Source organism: Lactuca virosa, chromosome 4, assembly GCF_052849685.1.
Source record: "Lactuca virosa cultivar CGN04683 chromosome 4, Lactuca_virosa_CGN04683_v6, whole genome shotgun sequence".
NCBI classification, from domain to species: Eukaryota; Viridiplantae; Streptophyta; class Magnoliopsida; order Asterales; family Asteraceae; genus Lactuca; species Lactuca virosa.
In genome coordinates, this window is record NC_136429.1 from 11,913,167 (window position 1) to 11,934,143 (window position 20,977).

General features: G+C 38.5%; 1 protein-coding gene across 1 annotated transcript; it reads left to right on the plus strand.

Annotated features, from left to right (window-relative positions):
• Positions 1–12,327: 12,327 nt before the first annotated feature.
• Positions 12,328–13,686, plus strand: LOC145104111 (uncharacterized). The gene has a single exon (XM_079041394.1). The coding sequence runs from the start codon at positions 12,328–12,330 to the stop codon at positions 13,684–13,686; it is 1,359 nt and encodes a 452-aa protein (XP_078897520.1).
• Positions 13,687–20,977: the final 7,291 nt, after the last annotated feature.

The following is a 20,977-nucleotide window of genomic DNA, read 5'->3' on the forward strand; positions in this document are numbered from 1 at the left end:
TATGGTTGTTCAAGAAAAAGCGTTTTGCAATGTTAACATGTTCACTTATTGTTCATATTTCATAACGACCTCATTATTCGATTTTTGCTTCTTGCTATTGTTGGAAAACAAGAATCCAAATATAAAAAACTTGACAAGAAAATGATCAAAATTACTTACACAGTTCTCTTAATGATTAAGAACCAGTGTACAAGAACAAATACAAATCAAATACCTCACTGCATCACACTCTCTCTCAGTTACAAGAAGCCCTCACTACAACACTCTCTATTCCTCCCCTCACCTAAACATCAGCCAAGAAACTGATGTTATCTAACCCTAATCTAAGGCTAATAAGAACAGATGAGAGAAAAAGAGATATTAGGGTTATTCTCCTTTTTGTCTAACTATACACAAGAGTTAAAAAACGTAGAGCAAAAAAATGAGTGATACTCCACAACAAAACAACTCTACACTTTTATACAAGGAATATAACAATAGATATGGATTAAATGACCCAAAGTTGGCGTGATTCTGCAATGCATCTTCTCCTTATGTAAACAGCAGTCCATGAGAATGAACAAATGACAAACTGGTCCCTCCACTTTGTTTCCTGCACTAAACTTACCAAGTAACTAATTCTTTTTTTTTTTAATATTAAACAGTTTCAAGTTTAGGTTGACAGATTAAAACATTTAATCTTTTTAACAAAATATGTTGCCTTTTTTCTTTTTTGGTAGCCATTTTCATGGATGAATATGTGTAACTCATTAAAATATGTTTTCATTTTAACAATTAGAACTTTAGTGTTGTGTCAAGATGGTGGTGACATTAAAAAAAATCGTTTATTTTCCTGCAACTGAAGGTCTTGGTCGAAACGTTGAATTGTTGCAAAATGGTAATATAAAGACTATCATATTTCTTATTTTATTACACATTTGCTATTCAATGAAAAAATTAGCAATGTATTTTATAATTTATTTGTTAGTTACAACATCATACTTTGATTTATTCCTATTACAGCATTCCACTTTCAACTATTTTAAAAAATAATTGCATAACCTACTCAATTGTGGCAATGTATTTTCAATATTTGTTTTCTTATTTAGACAATGTATTTCGAAAAATATACCTAACTGGTAGATTTTTCAAAGTTCAATGATTTTATAAGAATAGATGAAAGTAAGATGCTATAATAACAATTAAATGAAGTGTGTTGATATTCCTTGCATGTAACTTGTTTAGGGCTAAATGCAAGAAATAACAAAGTACCTTGGTGCATTTGTTTGTTATTTCTCTTGCAATTTTGGTCATTATTTCAGGTTTTTGTAACGTCCACAACCGCCGTTAGTACTTAACAAAAAAAAACACGGAAACATAAAAAGGACGGTCCCGTAACCCCCCAATATACTCAAAATCTAAATCTCGTCAACATTTAGACTAAAAAATTGTGCACGAAAAAATTATGTCCACTTGCAAAATGGTTTACGTTTTTAGAATATACTTGTTACCGCGATCCCAAAAATATAAGCCTCATAAAAATCTAACTCAGTATGAAAGGGATATGACTTTATTTGTAAATGAAAGTCTACTGTGCATGAGATATTACAACGTCAAAAACTACGAGGAAAACAATTGATCTTTTCAAAAGTCACCAAAAAACGAAACGTAGTACTACTAAAAGTATGATTTAAGAGACAAAAAACGCCTAAAACGTAACACGTATGAAAGACTTATGATTTTTATGAAATCATAAAAGATTATAAAATACACGCTAAAAACGAAAGTCAAAATTTGCCAAAACGAACAAAAGGAAAGTCGTAGTAAATATCGAGACCTACACAGATATAAAAGAATCGTTGAAAACGGAGTTCGTATGCGAGAGTTACGAATTTTTGAAGTTTATAAAAAGATCTTGTGTGCACCCATCGGGGTGCTTCACTGACTCCCAAAGCGCTGGGATACGGATGATGTGATACCATAAGAGAGGACACGTGTCAGGACCGGAGTGCTTCACGGGCACTGCACGACGTGCATCACAAAAATTCTCTATAAATAGCAAGCTTAGACTGATCCTTTCTCACACACTACTCTTTCTCTCAATTTTTGTTCCACTGACTCCCAAAGCGCCTCTCGAGTTCCGGACTCCCGAATTCTACCCTACATCAATGAGTTCACGACCCCATTTTCCAAACCTTTTTGGAGGGAATACATGTTAAAATGCAACTATTACATAGTTATTACTAATTATAGTTAGATAATTATGCTCGTAACATTAGAATGATATTATGCCCGGTAGATACTCTGATCAAACTTTTTAGCTAATATTATGCCTAGTTGTTATACTGATTCACATTGATAGATAAGATCATACCTAGTTATTACGTTGGGTAGTTGCCAGGAAACACTAATACTGATTCACATTGATAGATAAGATCATTCCAGTCTCGTTTTCAGGCATAAACGCATCCTGGCTACGCCACTGTTCACGCCATCACCAAAATTCTGCAGTCTTACTCCGACTGTTGACTACTCCAGCCGTCCGACTACATTTCTTCCTATCCGCTATTTTTCGCACAGGTTCATCATACATGCCCTAATTACCTCATATTTCTTTGCAGTAGTAAACATAATTTTCCCTAAAATATGTTTAGATTGATAGCTTACATAGTCATATTTTCTCTTTTGATTCTTACATAACCTAATAGACTGAAAAGATCAATGGAAAACATATAAGAATTTGATGAAGCGTGGATATGTAAATGTCATAGAACTTTCTTGCAACTCATATATGTCAAGAACAAGAGGCGGATACATCTATTGGGATAAACACAACATGAGTACATAATCCAAATGTAGATACACGATTTGATTACATATCATTCGTTTTGCCACGTGGCTTTGAGCACAACTTTAATTATAGAATTTATGTATATGGTTTACCTCAAATCCCTAGCTATTGCCTAATCTTTGCCCTCAACCCTCTGTTTTTTTCACACTCATCCACATGTTCACTGATGCTAATCCCATCCACATGAAGAGGTACATAGTCAATCACCTTCTACTCTGTTTTTTTTCTACCATTTTTTTCCTTTTCCATGCTTTCTGATTGATGGTAATTGACTTTATTCAGCTGACCAATAGAAGTTGCAACAAGATTTTGTTCTGCTAGTGTTGTGGGGTGTGAATTCTTGATATCTCATCTATAATATTTGTCAGTAACATTGACTTTATAAGCGATTGATTCGTTTAACCAGTTATATAAGTTGAAATTATGACAATCCAAAAATTTTATTCTCGTTAAGTCCATGTTGGTCAAACTTTTTCCTTCCATGATCTTGAATTAGATGGAGTAGTAAATTATGAGTGCGAAAGCCTTGTAATTAGTGTGTTATTGTTTGGAGGGAAAAGTCTTAAGAAACCGAGAACCTTCACATTGACCACCAAAGCTTCGTAGCCATGAAAGGAGCCAAGAACTTCAGATCGTGAACACCGAGCCGTGAACCTTCGAATCCGTGAACATCTTCGGACCGTGAACCCTCGGTTCACGGCCGTGAACTCCTCGGCCGCAATCACTTTCATATATATATAAGTGTTTGATGCATTTTATCTTCATTTCTTCTTCTTTTGGCCGCAAACAACCCATTCTATCTGAAGTATCATCCTCAAAGAACACCCTCTTCTTCCCTTAAACACCCATTTTTGATTACACCTCTTTGGTATACCACAAAAGGGCCTTCAAACACTCACCGATCCACAAGATCTTCAAGTGTTCTTCATCTTTGGGCCGTGAACCTTCATTGGGTCGTGAACCATTCTTGAGTTCTTGGGTCGTGAACCCTCCCAAGGGCCGTGAACCATCTTTGTTGGGCCGTGAACACCCCTTCAGCCTCCTAACTTGCTTTTAGCACTCTTTTGGTGAGTTATTCTTGCATCCTAGGTTGTTTCCCAATCACCTTTGTAGTTAGATTCACTAATTTCATGCCAATATGTATCATTATATGTGATTTAGGACTCGTTTGTGCCTCGGGACTTCACTTGTGGAACTTATCATCCTTACCGATAGTTTCGTTTTTATTACTTCTTTTCATAGTTTATTTTTAGTTAAAACCATCTCATTTTAGTTAATCTTCATTCATATTTTCTCTTTTTATTATCTTTCTCCATTACCGGGTGCTTTCCAGTCTTTTGAGCTTATTTTGCAGGATTTACTGAAGACTATTTGTTACTAGAGGTATGGAGGGATTGCGGGACTTGTGGATTGCTTGTGAACTTGAGGTGGTGCAATTGGGCTTAGTCTTTGGACAAGGACTCGAGCTACAGAAGACAAAAGGAGTATCAGACCACCATTGGAGGCTTTAGAATAACACAATTGGGCTCCTAAGAGTTGTGCATGTGGGTTGAAGTATGAATGAGCAGATTGGGCTAGAATATATTGTAAATGGGCCAAGTCCCACAATCAGCGAGACCCACGCGGTCCGCGTGGATCCACAAACGGTCCGCGTGGATCGTGCTGAAGTGAATCCGGGTTTTGACTTTTTGAATCTATTTTGGGAAGGTTGGTGGATGGCTTTCGGGGAGCTTTTGAATCCGGGATTAAACACTTTTTGCTGGACATCTGAAGCATTATTCATCATCAACACCTTGAAGAACAACTCTACTTTTCTCTCCAGAAGGCTTGGGAAGATTTTGAAGATTGTTGTCATTTAATTTCATCTTACACTTTGAATCATGTTTGGTATCTCTAAACTATATTGCATTTCTTTTACTTTGGCCATGCTTGGCTAAACTTTCATTTGGTTGATTAGGGTTTAACCCATGGATGATTAGTTGCTTTGAAGACTTATTATTATCTTGTGTTTGAAGTTTATGGAAATGTTTTCTAGTTAAACATCTTGTTGTGTTTATTTATCTTTGATCATAAGCTTAGATGAATTAATGCTTATTTTTGTTGACTAATTTCTTGGTTAAGTAATGGACCCTCAAATTAGTAAGCAACAAATGGTTTATATGTTTGTTTTCATTTCATTTAAACCATGGAAATGTTTCCTCCATAATGATAATGTAAGCATTTGATTATCTTTTGGACTTGGTAACTCTTAGAACTCAAAGCTAATTGGTTTCCACAAGAATATATGCTTCATTGATTTTGTGACTTTAATTAAGGAAATGTGTTAAGAGCTCCTCTAGCCATTTTAATAACAATGAAGAGTTGAGGTAATTTGTGCTTATGGATTGCTATAGCCAATTTAAATTAATTCACAAGTGTTATTCTATTTAGTCTAATGATAAGTCAACCATGTCATCCATGTGGTGTACCCAAAATCAACCAATTTCACTTCATTGAATTTAATCAAATCTTTTACTTGTTTACTTGTCATATTTACATTCTAGCTAGTTTTAATTTTGTCAAACAATCAAAAAGAATTAACCCCCCCCCCCCCATTTTACTTTTACTTTTGTTTTACAAGTATAGAGATTTAAATTAAACCAATCTCCGTGGATACGATCCCTTTACAACTATACATTATTTTAGTGTAAAATATTTAGGGTTATTTATTTTGTTGGCCTCGACAACCACCAAATTTTGGCGCCATTGTCGGGGATCGGTTTATTTTTAATCAATTTGTTTCTCTATTCCCATATCTCAACGTACAAGTGCTTTGATTTATGATCCGGAAATTGAAAAAGAAGCAAGGCGTTTGGCAAAGGAAAAGAGAATAGAACGTGGTCAAACTTCTAATCCTCACGGGGATCCGGAGGTTGAACCCGCTTCATCAGGTGACACGGAACGCGATTTTTCACACCCTCAAACCAAGGCTGGCGGAAACGTCCGGGGGTGGCGGACTTCATGTATAGTATCATAACAACGAGTATAATAGTGACCAAAGCAAATACAACCATCATAAATATAATTGAAAAGGTTACACCATAGTATGAGTTTACATGTTTCAAAATCAATTACACTATGATGACAAAATGAAATGTTTGACGCATTGGCATCCCATCCTCAAAAGCTGCGGGTTACCTGTTTTACTGATTTCCTGAGAATACAAGTAGTTTCGAAAAAGTGTCAACAATTGAGTTGGTGAGTTCATAAGCTTTTGGATGTAGAGTTTGAAAACCTTTGTTTGTAAATGTAATGTATACTTAAGAAAAATCCAATATTTTCCTTATAAAATGTTATGTAGTCTTAAATCCCAAGACCAAATGTATGTGTGTGTTTCGTACTTGTAACGTGTTTGTAAATGTAATGTATACTCAAGAAAAATCCAATATTTTCCTTAAAAAATGTTATGTAGTCTTAAATCCCAAGACCGAATGTATGTGTGTGTTTCATACTTGTAACGATGTATGCAGTTTTAAATAGATAAAACCCCGTTTTTAAAGTAGAATTTCCCGTAAACTTGAAATGTCGTTAACTCCCTATGTGAGTCGCTATAACCATACTATGACTAGATGAACCTGTTACAACGTTTTTCAGGCATCGGAATGTTATGACATTTGTCACCCGTAGAGCTGCAGGTCCCACTGTAGCTAGCAGCAAGGTGTGGGGTGTCAATCCCAATATAGATCTATATACAATTATCACGCTCTCCCTACAAGAGACTCTGGTTATAACTTATAGGAATTTTAACCCGTACTCTAACAGTACAATGAATAACTGTCTCACAACTTACGTTAATGAGTTTACGTGTTGTGTGAATGGAAAAAAAAAACCTTTTCTGTGGTGGAAGTGAATCCCCTTTATGTAGTATGTTTGTAATGTAAAATTCATAAACTATACCTATTATAGTTTATTGTACGTGTTCAAAGTGAATGAAAACCCTTATCATGAATGACTAATTTTTGTTTATGACGTTAAACTAACAAGAAATACATTCAACATTTAGGAACTTATTGATATACACTTTGCTCAACATGTTACAGAGTGTTGTTAATATTATAAGCTGTTTAACTACTTTTTTTTTTACTTTTCTGCACTGTTTTAGAAAAATCACAGACAAATCATACGAAGTCAAAACTGAATCCGTAAACTTTGAGAGTTTAGAAAATGTGTCTAGTTTGTTCATAATTTTTATTACGATTTTTAGTGATCTCTAACTTGTGTGAAAATGTTCATATTCACAAACTGGTCCGAATTCATTTATGAAATGATAGACAGTTTTGTAAAAATCGCCATAAATTGTAGAAAAATCATATGGAGATGTGCAAGTAGTAATTAGAAATGTATAAACCTGAAATACTTGCATATTAAACAGTTTTGAAAGATATTAAGTTTAAGGTGGTCAAAATAGTCCGTGAATAGAACCCAACTTTTCTGTGAAAAGTTGATGCATGAGTTTGTGTTATGTTAAGTTGATTTAACTTGTATTCCCCCCCCCCTAAAACTTGAAGAAAACATGAAAATGTAGGGGTATGAACTCACCTTGAGTGATTTATTGGGATGGATGTTGAAGAAAATGAGTTTCCAAGTCAAGAACACTTGGAAGATGCTTGAAGATTTGAAGATCCTAAGAACAAATATGACGATATTTGTATGAGAGATCCATGATTTGAAGGAAGGAGTGTAGAATATTCAAGAGTAGGAATGAAAAAATTACCAAGAGTGAAGTAGAAGCAAAATGCTTCCTGGAGAATCTCGAGTTCCAGAGAGTGAGAAGAGTGGGAGGGAGAAAAAGTGTATTTTTGGAGGATGTGCTTGGGATTTTATAGGAGAAAGTTGAAGATCTTAATAAGTGGATTTGAGTAAGAAAATCTGGTGGAGTATTGGAGGAAACATATCGATTTGACTAGGTATTATGGGAATAGTGGCCTATAGTTTTCATAGAGTGGGTATGGGGAAATGGGTTGTGTCATAACTTTTTGGAAAAGTCAACCAACCCTTAAATAATGTCTTGTACAAAAGATATTATTTTTGGTAAAGATTTCCACAAAATATGATTAAAATACGAATCTATGGGGTCTTATATGTCAAAATATGAGTTTGGGTGAAAATTTCCCGTCAAAATCACTAAAAACGAGCTTAAGAAGCGAAAGTGGTCGCAAACCGGGAAGAAAGAAGCGAACCTGCGAGGGTTCGGTCCATGAAGCCTAGAACTGAGGGTAGGTTCGGTCTAAGGGGCTGAGAACCGAAAGTGATCTTCGAACCGAAGGGTGATTCAGGACCGAAGGTTGATTTTCGGTCCGAAATGGCTTGACCGGAACCGAGGTGAGATGGACCGAGAACAGATGAACCGAAAGCAGACTGGGACCGAAGTAGTGAGACCGAACTGAAGTGCAAGGAGCCGAACCGAAGGTGGCTTCGGTCCTTAAGAGGGACTTCGGTCTTATGAGTAGTTTCGGTTCTAATGGAGAGGTTTCGGTTCTATAAGAGCTTCGGTCCTTAAAGCTAGTTTCGGTTGTATATGGCTGATTTTCAAATAAACTTCTCATTTCGAGTGATTTTTGACTAAGTTAAGGGTCGGGATGCCCCAGAAGAATATAAAAAGGTAAAAAGTGATTTTGAGAGAGATTTGGGAGAGATTTCGTTTGTGACCTTTGTTAGTGTTTATCCTTTTAATGTAAGGTTTGTAAACCCCGTTAAGCCTCGTTATGAGTGTTATACGCCCCCGAAGGGTATGTAATAGTGTTTTATTCGAGTCGTTAGATCACTTACCCTTATTAGGTTTTAGATTTCTGAACCCGTGAAAACTCTAGGTGATACTTTGCATTAAAATAGTGAGTTGTACAACAGTAAACATAATGTAAACCCTAATATACAAGGGTTAGTTGAGTTAACCGGTTTGACTTGTTGACTTCATTTGACTTTGACTTAACCAAAATTTGATGGTTGTCACACGATTCTAGTCCCGACCCTCGCCAAGAAATTCCTGAAACACCACCTCTACAACAAAATCCACCCATTATTGAACCAATTGCAATGGCGGACAGAGGAGAAGCTCCCGAAAGAACTTTGAGGCAAATGATGGAAACCGATGTTACACAAACTCCAACCGGTATCAATTATCCCGTTTTGGAAGGAGGTTCGGAATTGAAGTCAAGTTTAGTCCATCACCTTCCAACTTTTCATGGATTAGAGAATGAAGACCCTCATAAGCACTTGAAGATGTTTCACATTATTTGCACTAGTATGAAGCCACAAGGGTCAACCGATGACCAAATCAAGCTAAGGGCATTCCCCTTTTCATTGCCCGATAGAGCAAAGGATTGGTTATTCTATCTTCCCCCGGGGTCAATCAACCCATGGACCGACATGGCAAGAGCTTTTCTTGACAAGTTCTATCCCGCTTCAAGAGTCTCAAGTATTAGAAATGAGATTTGTGGAATCCGCCAAGGACAAAATGAGACTTTTCATGATTATTGGGAGAGGTTCAACAACTTGTGCTATAGTTGTCCACGACATTAAATTTCGGAACAACTCCTCATCCAACACTTCTATGAGGGATTGTTACCAATGGAGTGAAGACTAGTTGATGCCTCAAGTGGTGGAGATGTCTTTAGCAAAACTCCACAACAAAAAGACAACTCTTCAACACCATATCCGCAAATTCACAACATTTTGGCCCGCGCCAAGACATGAAGAGTGAAACTCAACAAAAAGTAGTGACAACCCGAACCTTTTTCCGTTACCGTTAGCCAATTTCCGTTAATAAAATTTGAATTTTTCTGAGTTCCGTCAAATTCCTTTTGTTTGGAGAATCATTTAGTTATATAATTGAATTTTATATATATGAGTCGGAACCAAAATCACGCGAAAAACCCTAGTTTCCTTTGAAAAATCAATAGTTTTCGGCCTAAGTGATGTTCACGGCCGTAAACCCGTTTACGGCCGTACACCCGTTTACGGCCAGCGACAGGTGACCCCACCACCGACCATGAAAACCCCCTATAAATATGAACATCTACACCTCATTTACACTTTTCTGGCCGAAAACTCTCTCATTCTCTCTCTAAACTCTCAACCGTAAACACCAAAAACACCCTCTTTTCGTCCTAAAATCATCAAGAATCACATTTGGAGGTTGTTTAGGAGCATCTAAAACGTGTTTTTCATCGAATCCAACATCCTTTTTCTTGAGTTTACGCCCGTACACCCTTCAAACCTTCAAATATTCAATGGTCGTAAACCCGTTTACGGCCGTAAACCCTTCAAAGATTCATAAACCCTTTAAAAACACTGTCCACGGCCGTAAACCCTTCAAGGGGCAGTTCACGACCGGAAACTCTTCACGGCCGAAAACTCCTTCACACTGTGAATCTTGACCGCAAATCCACTTTCCCACCTCGATCAAGTCTCGGTAACATTCCTAAACCAATAACAAGTGTTTTTCCAACACTATAAATAATGGTTTCGCTAATAACATACAATTATGTATTTAATTGTTGATTAGGATCCTGTTGAGTATCGTGTGCATCCAACCAAGGGTTCCCACTCCCAGTCTAGCTATCCGACTAATCACCCGACCAACAATGAGTTCATACCCCTATGCGTTTACTATTTTTAAGGTTTCTAGGGGGGGGGAATACAAGCGAAACACAAATGATTTTGTGAACATATACAAAAGAATTTCAACAAGTTTAAAACTTATGCAGTTGATGCAACCAAAAGATTTCCATGTTTTATAAAATATTTAGATATTTTATCCCTTTTGTAACATGTTGAGCATAAGGGACGTTTTTCAACATACCGCCATAATTGCATAGTTTTCAGATCAATACACGAACCAAGTACACAACATACAGGCAAACTATAATAGGTATAGTTTGGGGTTTTCGATACACAGTTTTATGAATTCAGAGTTACACATTGCAAAACATATAAACTATGACAGATTTAGTTTATGATATACATTACTACATTCGGACTTCAAGGGCAACATTAAATAATTATTTAAGTATAATTATTACCCTATAAAGTATACACACGGATTCATATACAAAAGAACCATACAGAGCTACACGTAAACTAGTTAATACCGGATTGTGAGACAACACTTCAATTGTACCTTTCGGGGTACATGTTAAATCCTATCATATTATAACCAGGGTCTCCTAGAGGGAGAGCGTGAGATTTGTGAATAGATCTATTCGGGACTGACAATTCAACACCTGAACTGCTAGCTACAGTTAGGCAGGCATGCCTGGGGTGACAAATGACATTTATCCGACACTTGAAGAATGTCGTAAAGGTCACTAGGTCATATCAAGCATGGTTATACGACTCACAATAGTATAAACTATCTTTATTGTTTACGGGATTTCATTCTTCATTAGTTTTATTTTCATTAATATTACTAGTTCATGATACAACTAGAGGATTTCATGAATTTTTACTCATAGTTTTATTTTAAGAAAATAAACTACTATACATACTGGTAGAAACCAGGGTTTTCAAACAGAACATTCTATGCATTTCTGGTGATAGCCAGGGTTTTCATACAAAGGGTTTTCATTCAAAACAACGTTATACAATACAGTTGGTGGTAACCAGACATACAAACTAATACATTATACACTACTATATAAGACAATAATAATCATATATGTTAGAAATATTGGATTTTCTTGGGAAGCATACAAACATTTTACAGATTCAATGACAGGTTTTCATTACAAAAACATGCTTATGAATTCACCAGCTTTTATGCTGATACTCTCTTTTCAAAACCGCTTGTATTATCAGGAAATCAATAGACAGGTACCTCGACAGACTTTTGAGAAGACGGAGCATATAGAGTTTCGTCTGTATTTTTTGCTACTTTTGATGTATATAAATATGAAGCAAACAGATGTAAATACCTTATTATATATTCAACGTAATGGTTGTGTTTACTTTGATTACTATGATGCAATTGTTGTGATACTACATATGACGTCACCCACCCCCGAACGTTTCCGTCGTTCCGGTTTGGGGGTGTGACAGAAGTCAATGAAGTGGGGACATCAAATCTCGAGTCTCAAATCAAAGATTTAACCTCCATTGTCCAAAAGTTAGCCATGGGACAAACTCCACAAGTGATGGTTTGTGGAATATGTGCAACAATGGGACATCCTACGAATATGTGTCCCATTCTTCAAGAAGATGTGGAACATGTAAATGCCACGAGAGAGTTCCAAAACTACCACAACAAGCCATCCAGTTACCAAAATGCTTACAATTCAAGTTGGAAGCCAAATCCCAACATGAGCTACAACCCAAGACCATTGCCTCAAAATGCATTGGTTAGACCTTCCTATCCACCACCACAACCTCATTACCAACATCCTTAACCACACTATCAACCCAAACCGCACCCTCCACATCGTCATCAACAACCTCCTCAATCCCAACCAAGTAGCTCTGGAATGTCTCTTGAAGACATTGGCAAATCCTTATCCACTAGTACCCAACAATTCCAAAAAGAGACAAGAACTAGTATCTCCAAACTTAAAGCACAAATGGGAGATATGGTTAGATCCATAAGCAAGTTGGAGTCCCGTGGAAAATTGCCTTCTCAAACCGAAAATAACCCAAATGTCAATGTGGTGACCTTGAGAAGTGGCAAACAAACCGAAGAGAGTAGTTCAAAGAAGAAGCCAAGGGATGAAGAGGAAGAAATAGAAGTCATTCCCATTGAGGATCCCATAGCCAAGAATGCCACAAAAGTCGGAGTTCCAAAGAAGACCATTCCCTTAGTGACACCAATAGCCACTCAACCGCTATTCCCCTCTCGACTTGCGACTTCGAAGAAGAACATAGAGGAGAAAGAGATTTTGGACACCTTTCGAAAGGTGGAAGTAAACATCCATTTACTTGATGTAATCAAACAAATCCCTAGATATGAAAAGTTCTTGAAGGAACTTTGTACCAACAAGAGGAAATTTAAGGGAAATGAGAAAATCTCAATGAATGAAAACGCATCCGCGGTTTTACAAAGGAAACTTCCACCCAAATGCAAAGATCCCAGAATGTTTACGGTTCCTTGCAAGATTGGGGATGTCACTTTTAGTAGCGCTATGCTTGATCTTGGTGCTTCTATCAATGTCATGCCCTATTCGGTGTATGAATCATTGGATGTCGGACCTTTGAGTGAAACCGAAGTCATAATCTCTCTTGCGGATAAATCGAGTGTCTTTCCTCGATGTGTTTTAGAAGATGTTTTGGTGCAAGTGAACCAATTGGTCTTCCCGGCGGATTTCAGTGTGATTGATTTAGAAGAGCAAGTGTCCTCCAAGTCGGGTATAATTTTACTTGGGAGACCATTTTTGAAGACGGATAGAACAAAGATTGATGTGTATGTGGGAAGCTTAACGATGGAGTTTGATGGGAAAACAATAAGTTTCAATATCTATGATGCTATGAGATATCCTAGTGATGTTTCATCTTTGTGTTTTGTTGATGTTGTTGAACCATTGACCCAAGAATTGTTTGAATTGTCCAACGGTGACATGTTGGAGATGATTTTGAGCAAAGGATTTGATTGTGGAAAACTAGCCAAGAAGTTGAAGCCTTACTCACTAGACCCCGAAGTTGAAAGATTGGTTAACAATTTGGAGATCAAGAAAACCATTCAATTCAGTGTGAAGCAAATTGAATTACCTCAAACTCACACAAGATTACCACCCTCCCTTGTTCAACCACCAGAACTAGAATTGAAAGTCCTACCTCAACACTTGAAGTATGCGTACTTGGGAAAAAACGAGACTCTTCCGACTATCGTTTAAACTCACTTAACCAAATGTGAAGAAGAGAAACTCCTCAAAGTGTTGAATGGACACAAAGAAGCAATGGGGTGGACGATTGCGGATATCAAGGGATTGAGCCCCTCCACTTGTATGCACAAGATCTTGATGGAGGATGAATGCAAGCCGAGTCGGGATGCGCAAAGAAGATTGAACCCGCCTATGATGGAAGTTGTGAAAAAAGAGATTTTAAAGCTCCTTGATGAGGGGATGATCTATCCAATCTCGGATACTAAGTGGGTGAGCCCGGTGCAAGTCGTTCCAAAGAAGACGGGAATCATGATGGTCGAGAACAATAAAGGTATGATGGTCCCCATCCACGTGCAGAACGGGTGGAGAGTATGCATTGACTACCGCAAACTCAATGCAAACACAAGAAAATATCATTTTCCATTGCCTTTCATTGACCAAATGTTAGAGAGGTTGGCCGGAAAATCTCACTATTGTTGTCTCGACGGGTACTCCGGTTTTCACCAAATCCCGGTGGCACCGGAAGACCAAGAAAATACAACATTTACATGTCCATTTGGAACTTTTGCATACCGGAGAATGCCATTTGGATTGTGTAACGCCCCGACCACTTTCCAACGTTGCACGGTTAGTATCTTTTCGGGATATGTTGAAAATATAATTGAGGTTTTTATGGATGATTTTACGGTATATGGCAACTCTTTTCAAGAATGTTTGACCAATCTCACCAAGATTTTAAAAAGATGCATTGAAACGAATTTGGTTTTAAAATTTGAGAAATGTCATTTTATGGTGAGTCAAGGTCTTATTTTGGGTCACATTGTGTCTAAGAAAGGAATTGAGGTGGATAAGGCCAAAATTGATGTTATTTAAAACTTACCTTACCCGACTTGTGTTCGGGAAGTTTGTTCTTTTTTGGGTCATGCAGGTTTCTACCGAAGATTTATTAAAGAATTTTCAAAGATAATAAGACCAATGTGTCAACTCTTGCAAAAAGAAGTTGATTTCGAGTTCAATGAGGCGTACAAAGAAGCTTTCGACAAGCTCAAGGAGTTTCTTACATCCGCTCCCATAATGCAAGCTCCAAATTGGGATCTCCTCTTTGAGATCATGTGTGATGCAAGCAACTATGCTATTGGCGTCGTTTTGGGTCAAAAGAATGGAAGAGCCTCCCATGTGATCTACTATGCATCGAGAACACTAGATAATGCTCAAAGCAACTACTCTACCACGGAGAAGGAGCTATTGGACATAGTGTTCGCTTTGGAGAAGTTTAGACAATACCTACTCGGTACCAAAGTCATAGTGTATTCGGATCACGCGACACTCAAGTACTTGATGAAAAAGAAAGATGCGAAGCCAAGACTCATCCGGTGGATCCTACTATTGCAAGAATTTGATTTGGAGATTCGGCACAAGAGTGGAAGAGAGAACCTTGTTTCCGACCATCTAAGCCAGATCACTTCAAATGAGACTCCTTTCCCGTTGCGGGACGAGTTTACGGATGAGCATCTCTTTTCCCTTACTCAATCTACTCCTTGGTATGCCGATATCGTTAACTTTTTGGTCACAAAAAGGTATCCCGACATATTCACGCGTGCTCAAAAAGATAAATTAAAAAGTGATGCAAAGTATTACGTGTGGGATGAACCTTATTTGTGGAAACATTGTCCCGATCAAATCGTTAGGCGATGTGTGCCCCAACAAGAACATCAATCCATTTTGCAATTTTGTCATGAATATGCTTGTGGGGGACACTTCGGACCTAGCCGGACCTTGAGAAAGGTCCTTGAGTGTGGACTATTTTGGCAAACTATGTCACGCGATTGTCACTTGTTTTGCAAAAGTTGTGAACGGTGCCAAAGGAAGGGGAACATTTCACAAAAGAACCCAATTCCACAAAATCCAATCCTTGTTTGTGAAGTTTTTGACGTATGGGGGATTGATTTTATGGGCCCATTTCCCGTCTCATTTGGCAACGTTTATATCTTGCTCGCGGTTGACTATGTTTCTAAGTGGGTTGAGGCCAAAGCCACAAGATCGGATGATGCCAAAACGATTATCGAGTTTTTGAAGTCTAATATTTTTGTGAGGTTTGGTGTACCTAGGGCTTTGATTAGTGATCGAGGGATGCATTTTTGCAGTAAGATGATGGAGTCCTTGCTAAGAAAGTACAACGTGATCCATCATGTCTCTACCGCCTACCACCCTCAAACGAATGGGCAAGCGGGGGTTTCGAATCGTGAAGTGAAGTCTATTCTTGAGAAAATAATGAATCCTACAAGAAAAGATTGGAGTTCGAGGCTTGATGATGCCTTGTGGGCCTATCGGACCGTGTACAAGACCCCGATAAGAATGTCCCCATTTAGGTTGGTTTTCGAAAAACCATATCATCTTCCCGTGGAATTGGAGCACCGTGCATTTTGGGCGGTCAAGCAATGCAACTTCAACATTGATGAGGCGGGAAGACATATGAAGCTTCAACTTCAAGAGTTAGAAGAATTGAGAAATGACTCTTATGAAAACTCGAGAATTTACAAGGAAAAAACGAAGCTCTTCCACGACAAGTCCATCACCCGCAAACATTTTGAACCGGGACATAAGGTTTTGCTTTACCATTCACGATTGAAGTTAATTCCTGGAAAATTGAGGTCAAGATGGATAGGTCCATTTGTTGTGCTAAAAGTGTTTGAGCACGGAGCAGTTGAAATACAAAGTGAAGAAACGGGACAAATTTTCAAAGTCAACGGTCATCGTTTGAAGCCATTCTATGAAGGTTTTAATGTGAATGCCCTTGAAATCATCCATTTAGATGCCCCGAGGTGTTGAGTCAAGCTGGAAGGACGTCTCGCCAAAGAGGTTAAAGAAGGGCGTTTTTGGAAAACTTAATGTTTTCATGTTTTCATCTTTTCTAATCCCGAATAAATGTTTTAGATGGATCCCTTTTGCACTTAACATTTCTTATTCTTCCTCCTTGCAGTATAGGAGTGTTGAGTTCTAAGCCCTGATATTCGTTTTGGTCAAAGGGCGAAAATTGAGATGTTTCAGCAAAACACAAATGGACCGCGTGTACTTGAAGGAGTGTCCGCGTGTATAAACAAACGGACCGCGTGTGGTCCCTAAAAAACGTCCGCGTCCATCTTCAAAAATTGGGGGTTTACAGAACATTTTACACGGTCTGCGTATACTCGAAGAGCCGTCCGTGTGTTTATACAAACGGACCGCGTGTACTCGGAAAGACGACTGCGTGAGAAATCGACCAAATGGACCGTTTTAGGGCACTACACGCGGACCGCGTGTACTCGCAGAAATGTCCGCGTGACTTGTTGACTTTTGTTGACCCGTGTGTTGACCAGGTTTGACCACAAATTAAACCAAACAAATACATCAACCGGCCCTTCTTCTTCCCCACTTCCTCTTCTCTTTCTCCCTAAACTCCATTAAAACTCACCAACCTTCTACACTAAAACTCAATTTCCCGTCAAACCGCTGGACGGAATTACGTGAAACCACCGCCATTCTCTCTCATTTTCGAGCTCTACAAACCCCAGCCAAAATCCGGTCCGATCTGTTGCTATAATACCGGGCGCCACCACCACCATCTCGCCGCTTTCCGACCATTTTCCGGCCAACTCCGGTCACCTATCGCGATTCCGACACCACCATTATGCTCCTCTTGCTCAAGTCTACAAACCCCACTAAAAATATCCCTCAAAGCTCACCGGAAATTTTTGCCGGAATCTCAAGCCGTTGCCGGATTTATCGGGTTTTCGCGGTAAAGTGCTTCTCACGGGGTATTGAGCAAAGCTTTAAGCTTGGGGTGGAGTGTTGCAAGATTTTCAAATTCCGAATTTTCGTGCGCAAATTTTCAACTTTCAAAAGTCGTGATCACCAACGGGTACATTCTTTCCTTGACTTTAATTGACCAACATGCATGTTTTAGAACAACAATTTATATGGTATTGCATCAATTAGGTCTTGATAATGTTTATTGCATTGATTGTTGAATCATTTTAGAAGTCCATAAGGAGTCGATTGGTGATTTGAATTGAAACATCACTTGTTGGGATTGTTGGTCCGTGTAGTTGTTAATTTCTTTGCAGGTTGATCATGTCCACATCTAGAAAACGCTCGGCTGCCGCCCGAGGCAAGGCCCCCGCTAGAGCTCAAAATGATGAACCCGACATTCCAAGGTTTCGGCATGCAAAGGCAACTGAAAATTACAAGAAGAGTTTGTCTAGGAAGGTTGCCTCCACCAAATTTGTGTGCAAACCCACACTCATTGCATTAGGGGTTCTTGAGGGGGTCACTCAATTGTTCCGTAACATCGGGTGGGAAAACCTTCTCGAACTCATGGCACACACTTACGAGCTCCCTACTAGAGAGTTCCTTGCCGACTGCGGGTTAGACAGCGAGAGGAAAAAAGTTGCATTTCGACTTATGGGGGACCGGGAGTACATTGATTTTGCAAGGATAAATGACATCTTGGGTTTACCTTCCTCGAGCACATTCATGGTTTTCGACACTTTGCCTGCCAAGTTCAACCACGAGACTTTTTGGACGGAAATCACCAGGGGGATCTTTTCATGTGTCGGTCGAGATAAAGCAACCTCCATCATTCACCCGTGCCTCCGCATTGCCCATCGTATCTTGGTGTGCACTGTTTTTGCCCGCAAAGAAGTCGGCCAAGTCACAAAAAATGAGCTCTTCTTCCTTTGGTACATGACGCGACGTGAAAACCCACTGATCCCGGATTTTCCCTCGTTCTTTTTCCATAAATGCGCACTCATGAGAACCACAACAACCGGTGATATTTGCATTGGAGGATTTGTCACCCTTTTAGCCCGCGGTCTTGACATTGAGCTTCCGGACGACTATACGCCCGTCAACAACAAAAATCTCTTGGATGAGCGGGTTCTCACAAACATGCATCACATCCGTCGTAGGAACAGGAGCAGTTTTACATGGTATTGTCCTCAAGGGGTCAGATATTTCATTCTTCCCGACCCCTGAGTCTCCAATTTCACCTTCCACGATCGCACTCAGTGGAGACTCGCGATGACCATCATTCATTCAATCAATGAGGATGCGCTCCAGGCTCAAGATGATGTCGGGATGCATGTGGATGACGAGCTCGACGATGATCCCACCCATGGTCCACAGAAAGCCCAACCCCAAGCACCTCCCGGATATTACCCGCTTCCCCCCAATTTTGCCGAACGGTTCGAGACCCTTTGTGTCTCTAACCAAATCATGTCTCAGCAGATGCACCATATGTGGGGGTGGCACCAATCACAAAACCACTTTGAGAACATACCACTTCCTCCTCCCTATCCATACCCTCCACCCACTCACCCTTATCCACCTCCACCTTACCCCTACCCTTTCCCCCAATACTCATATCCTCCTCCCTATCCCCCGGTTTGGGTACTTTCGCCACGCCCCAAGCATTGAGGACAATGCTTATTTCTAAGCTTGGGGTGGGGTATTCCTTTTTTCTTTTTGCTTTATCATGCATTCTAACTTAGGTTGCATAACATATTAGCCTTAACTTGCATTCATTTTTTTTATTTTATAAAACTCCAAAAAGATTTTATTTTCTTCTTTTTCACTTTTTATTTTTACATGACATTTAGCTTAGGGCATTAGCATTCATGCATTTTTGTTATCTCTTTATTCTCATCTCCGAACATCTTTACTTGAAAGACTCGACACACCTTAAATACAAGTCATTTGGAAACTCACATAACAAATAAGAATCGCTCTTAGGGACCTTCAGTTGTTGCATCTTCTCTTATATATACGTGGGGAGAGAGTGCAAGTAGTTATGCATATGAATCGACTTATGGCAAGTGTGGCATAAGTAGGGGGACAACTTAGCCTCGTGCCGACTAGTCCCTCACTTGAATTTTCCTCACAACCCGCAATCAAACCCCAAAGAAAGGAATAAAATCTAGATTTTGCTATTTTGAGATCTTTAGTGTCTAACTGCTACAATTCACATCATATCTCATTACTTTATGATTTAGACACATTTTTCCCACTTGATCTCGAATTAGCCTTAGTGTAGTTGTGCTCGTTTGGCCTCTTGTTTGGGTTAGACTTAGATTTTGCTTATAGTTGTATATAGTTATGTTTCGTATTTTTATTTTCAGGCTATACTTGTAAAACTCCTGTGGTAAACCAAAAAAGTGAGCCTAAAAAAAAGAGAGAGAGACAACTACCTCTTTTTCTAGTTTTGTTTTGTGAATCAAAAGTAAATTGTTTTAAAGTGTCGTTCGAAAATTTTTGCATCAAGTTACCAAAAATTTCAATAAAGTCTAGTATTTAAGTGTGTGTACGTGAAATTTCATATGTATCCAATTTGTTTGGAGAAGTCAAATTTTGGATCTTTCGTGAAATTTGAACCTTATGTTTGTTGGTTCTAGTCTTAACAACTCTAGTTAAAAAAAAGGTTTTGAAAAGTCGGATATTATCGCAATCATAAGATGCGAATGTAGTTATGTATTTTTAGTGTTTTCCTCGTTGTGTCTTAAGTATTTGTATTTGTAACTGTGTTCTTGGGGTTTTTTTGTCCAAATAATAATAATAATAATAATAATAATAATAATAATAATAATAATAAAATATTAAAAAAATAATAAAAAAAAAGAAAAAAAAGGTCGGGCCACGGAGTTGTATCCATTTGTTTTCTTTAGTAGATGTTTAGCCATTTTTTGGATTTTAGTCCATGTAATTTGTTTCTGGTTTGATGTTTTTCCAATTAGATTTCGTTTTGGTTGGCAACTACATTGGCGCCTTTTCTCATCGCGTGTTCGATTCTTCGCTCTACATGATCTTATTTTGGTGGAAACACTTATTCTTCTAAATGATGGTGGTTTGCCAACCTTTGTACATAGCTCGTTCCTTGCCATTTTTGGTCCGAGTTATCTTTTGCTAGGTTTTATTTCTTGGCGTGGGGTTGAAGTTGTGAGGAGTGAGGAACGTTCCAACCGAGGGACACTTTCTTATGGCTTGTGGGCTAGATCGGACCATGAAACAATGTCACGTAAACCATAATAGTGAAGTATGCATGCTCATTTTGCATCTTGATCAACATGTACCCCTTGCTAGAAAGGTAACAAAGGCTCGACCCTTAAAGCGATTATTATCCCTAAAAATGGATTATATGTTTTTATTTTAAGGGGGGTGTCGTGAATTTCCGCCTAAGATGTTCATTTTTTTTTCTTTCTAGGATAGTTCATCCCAAGTTCATTTTAGTCTTGTCTTACTTGAGGACAGGTAAGGTTCAAGCTTGGGGTGA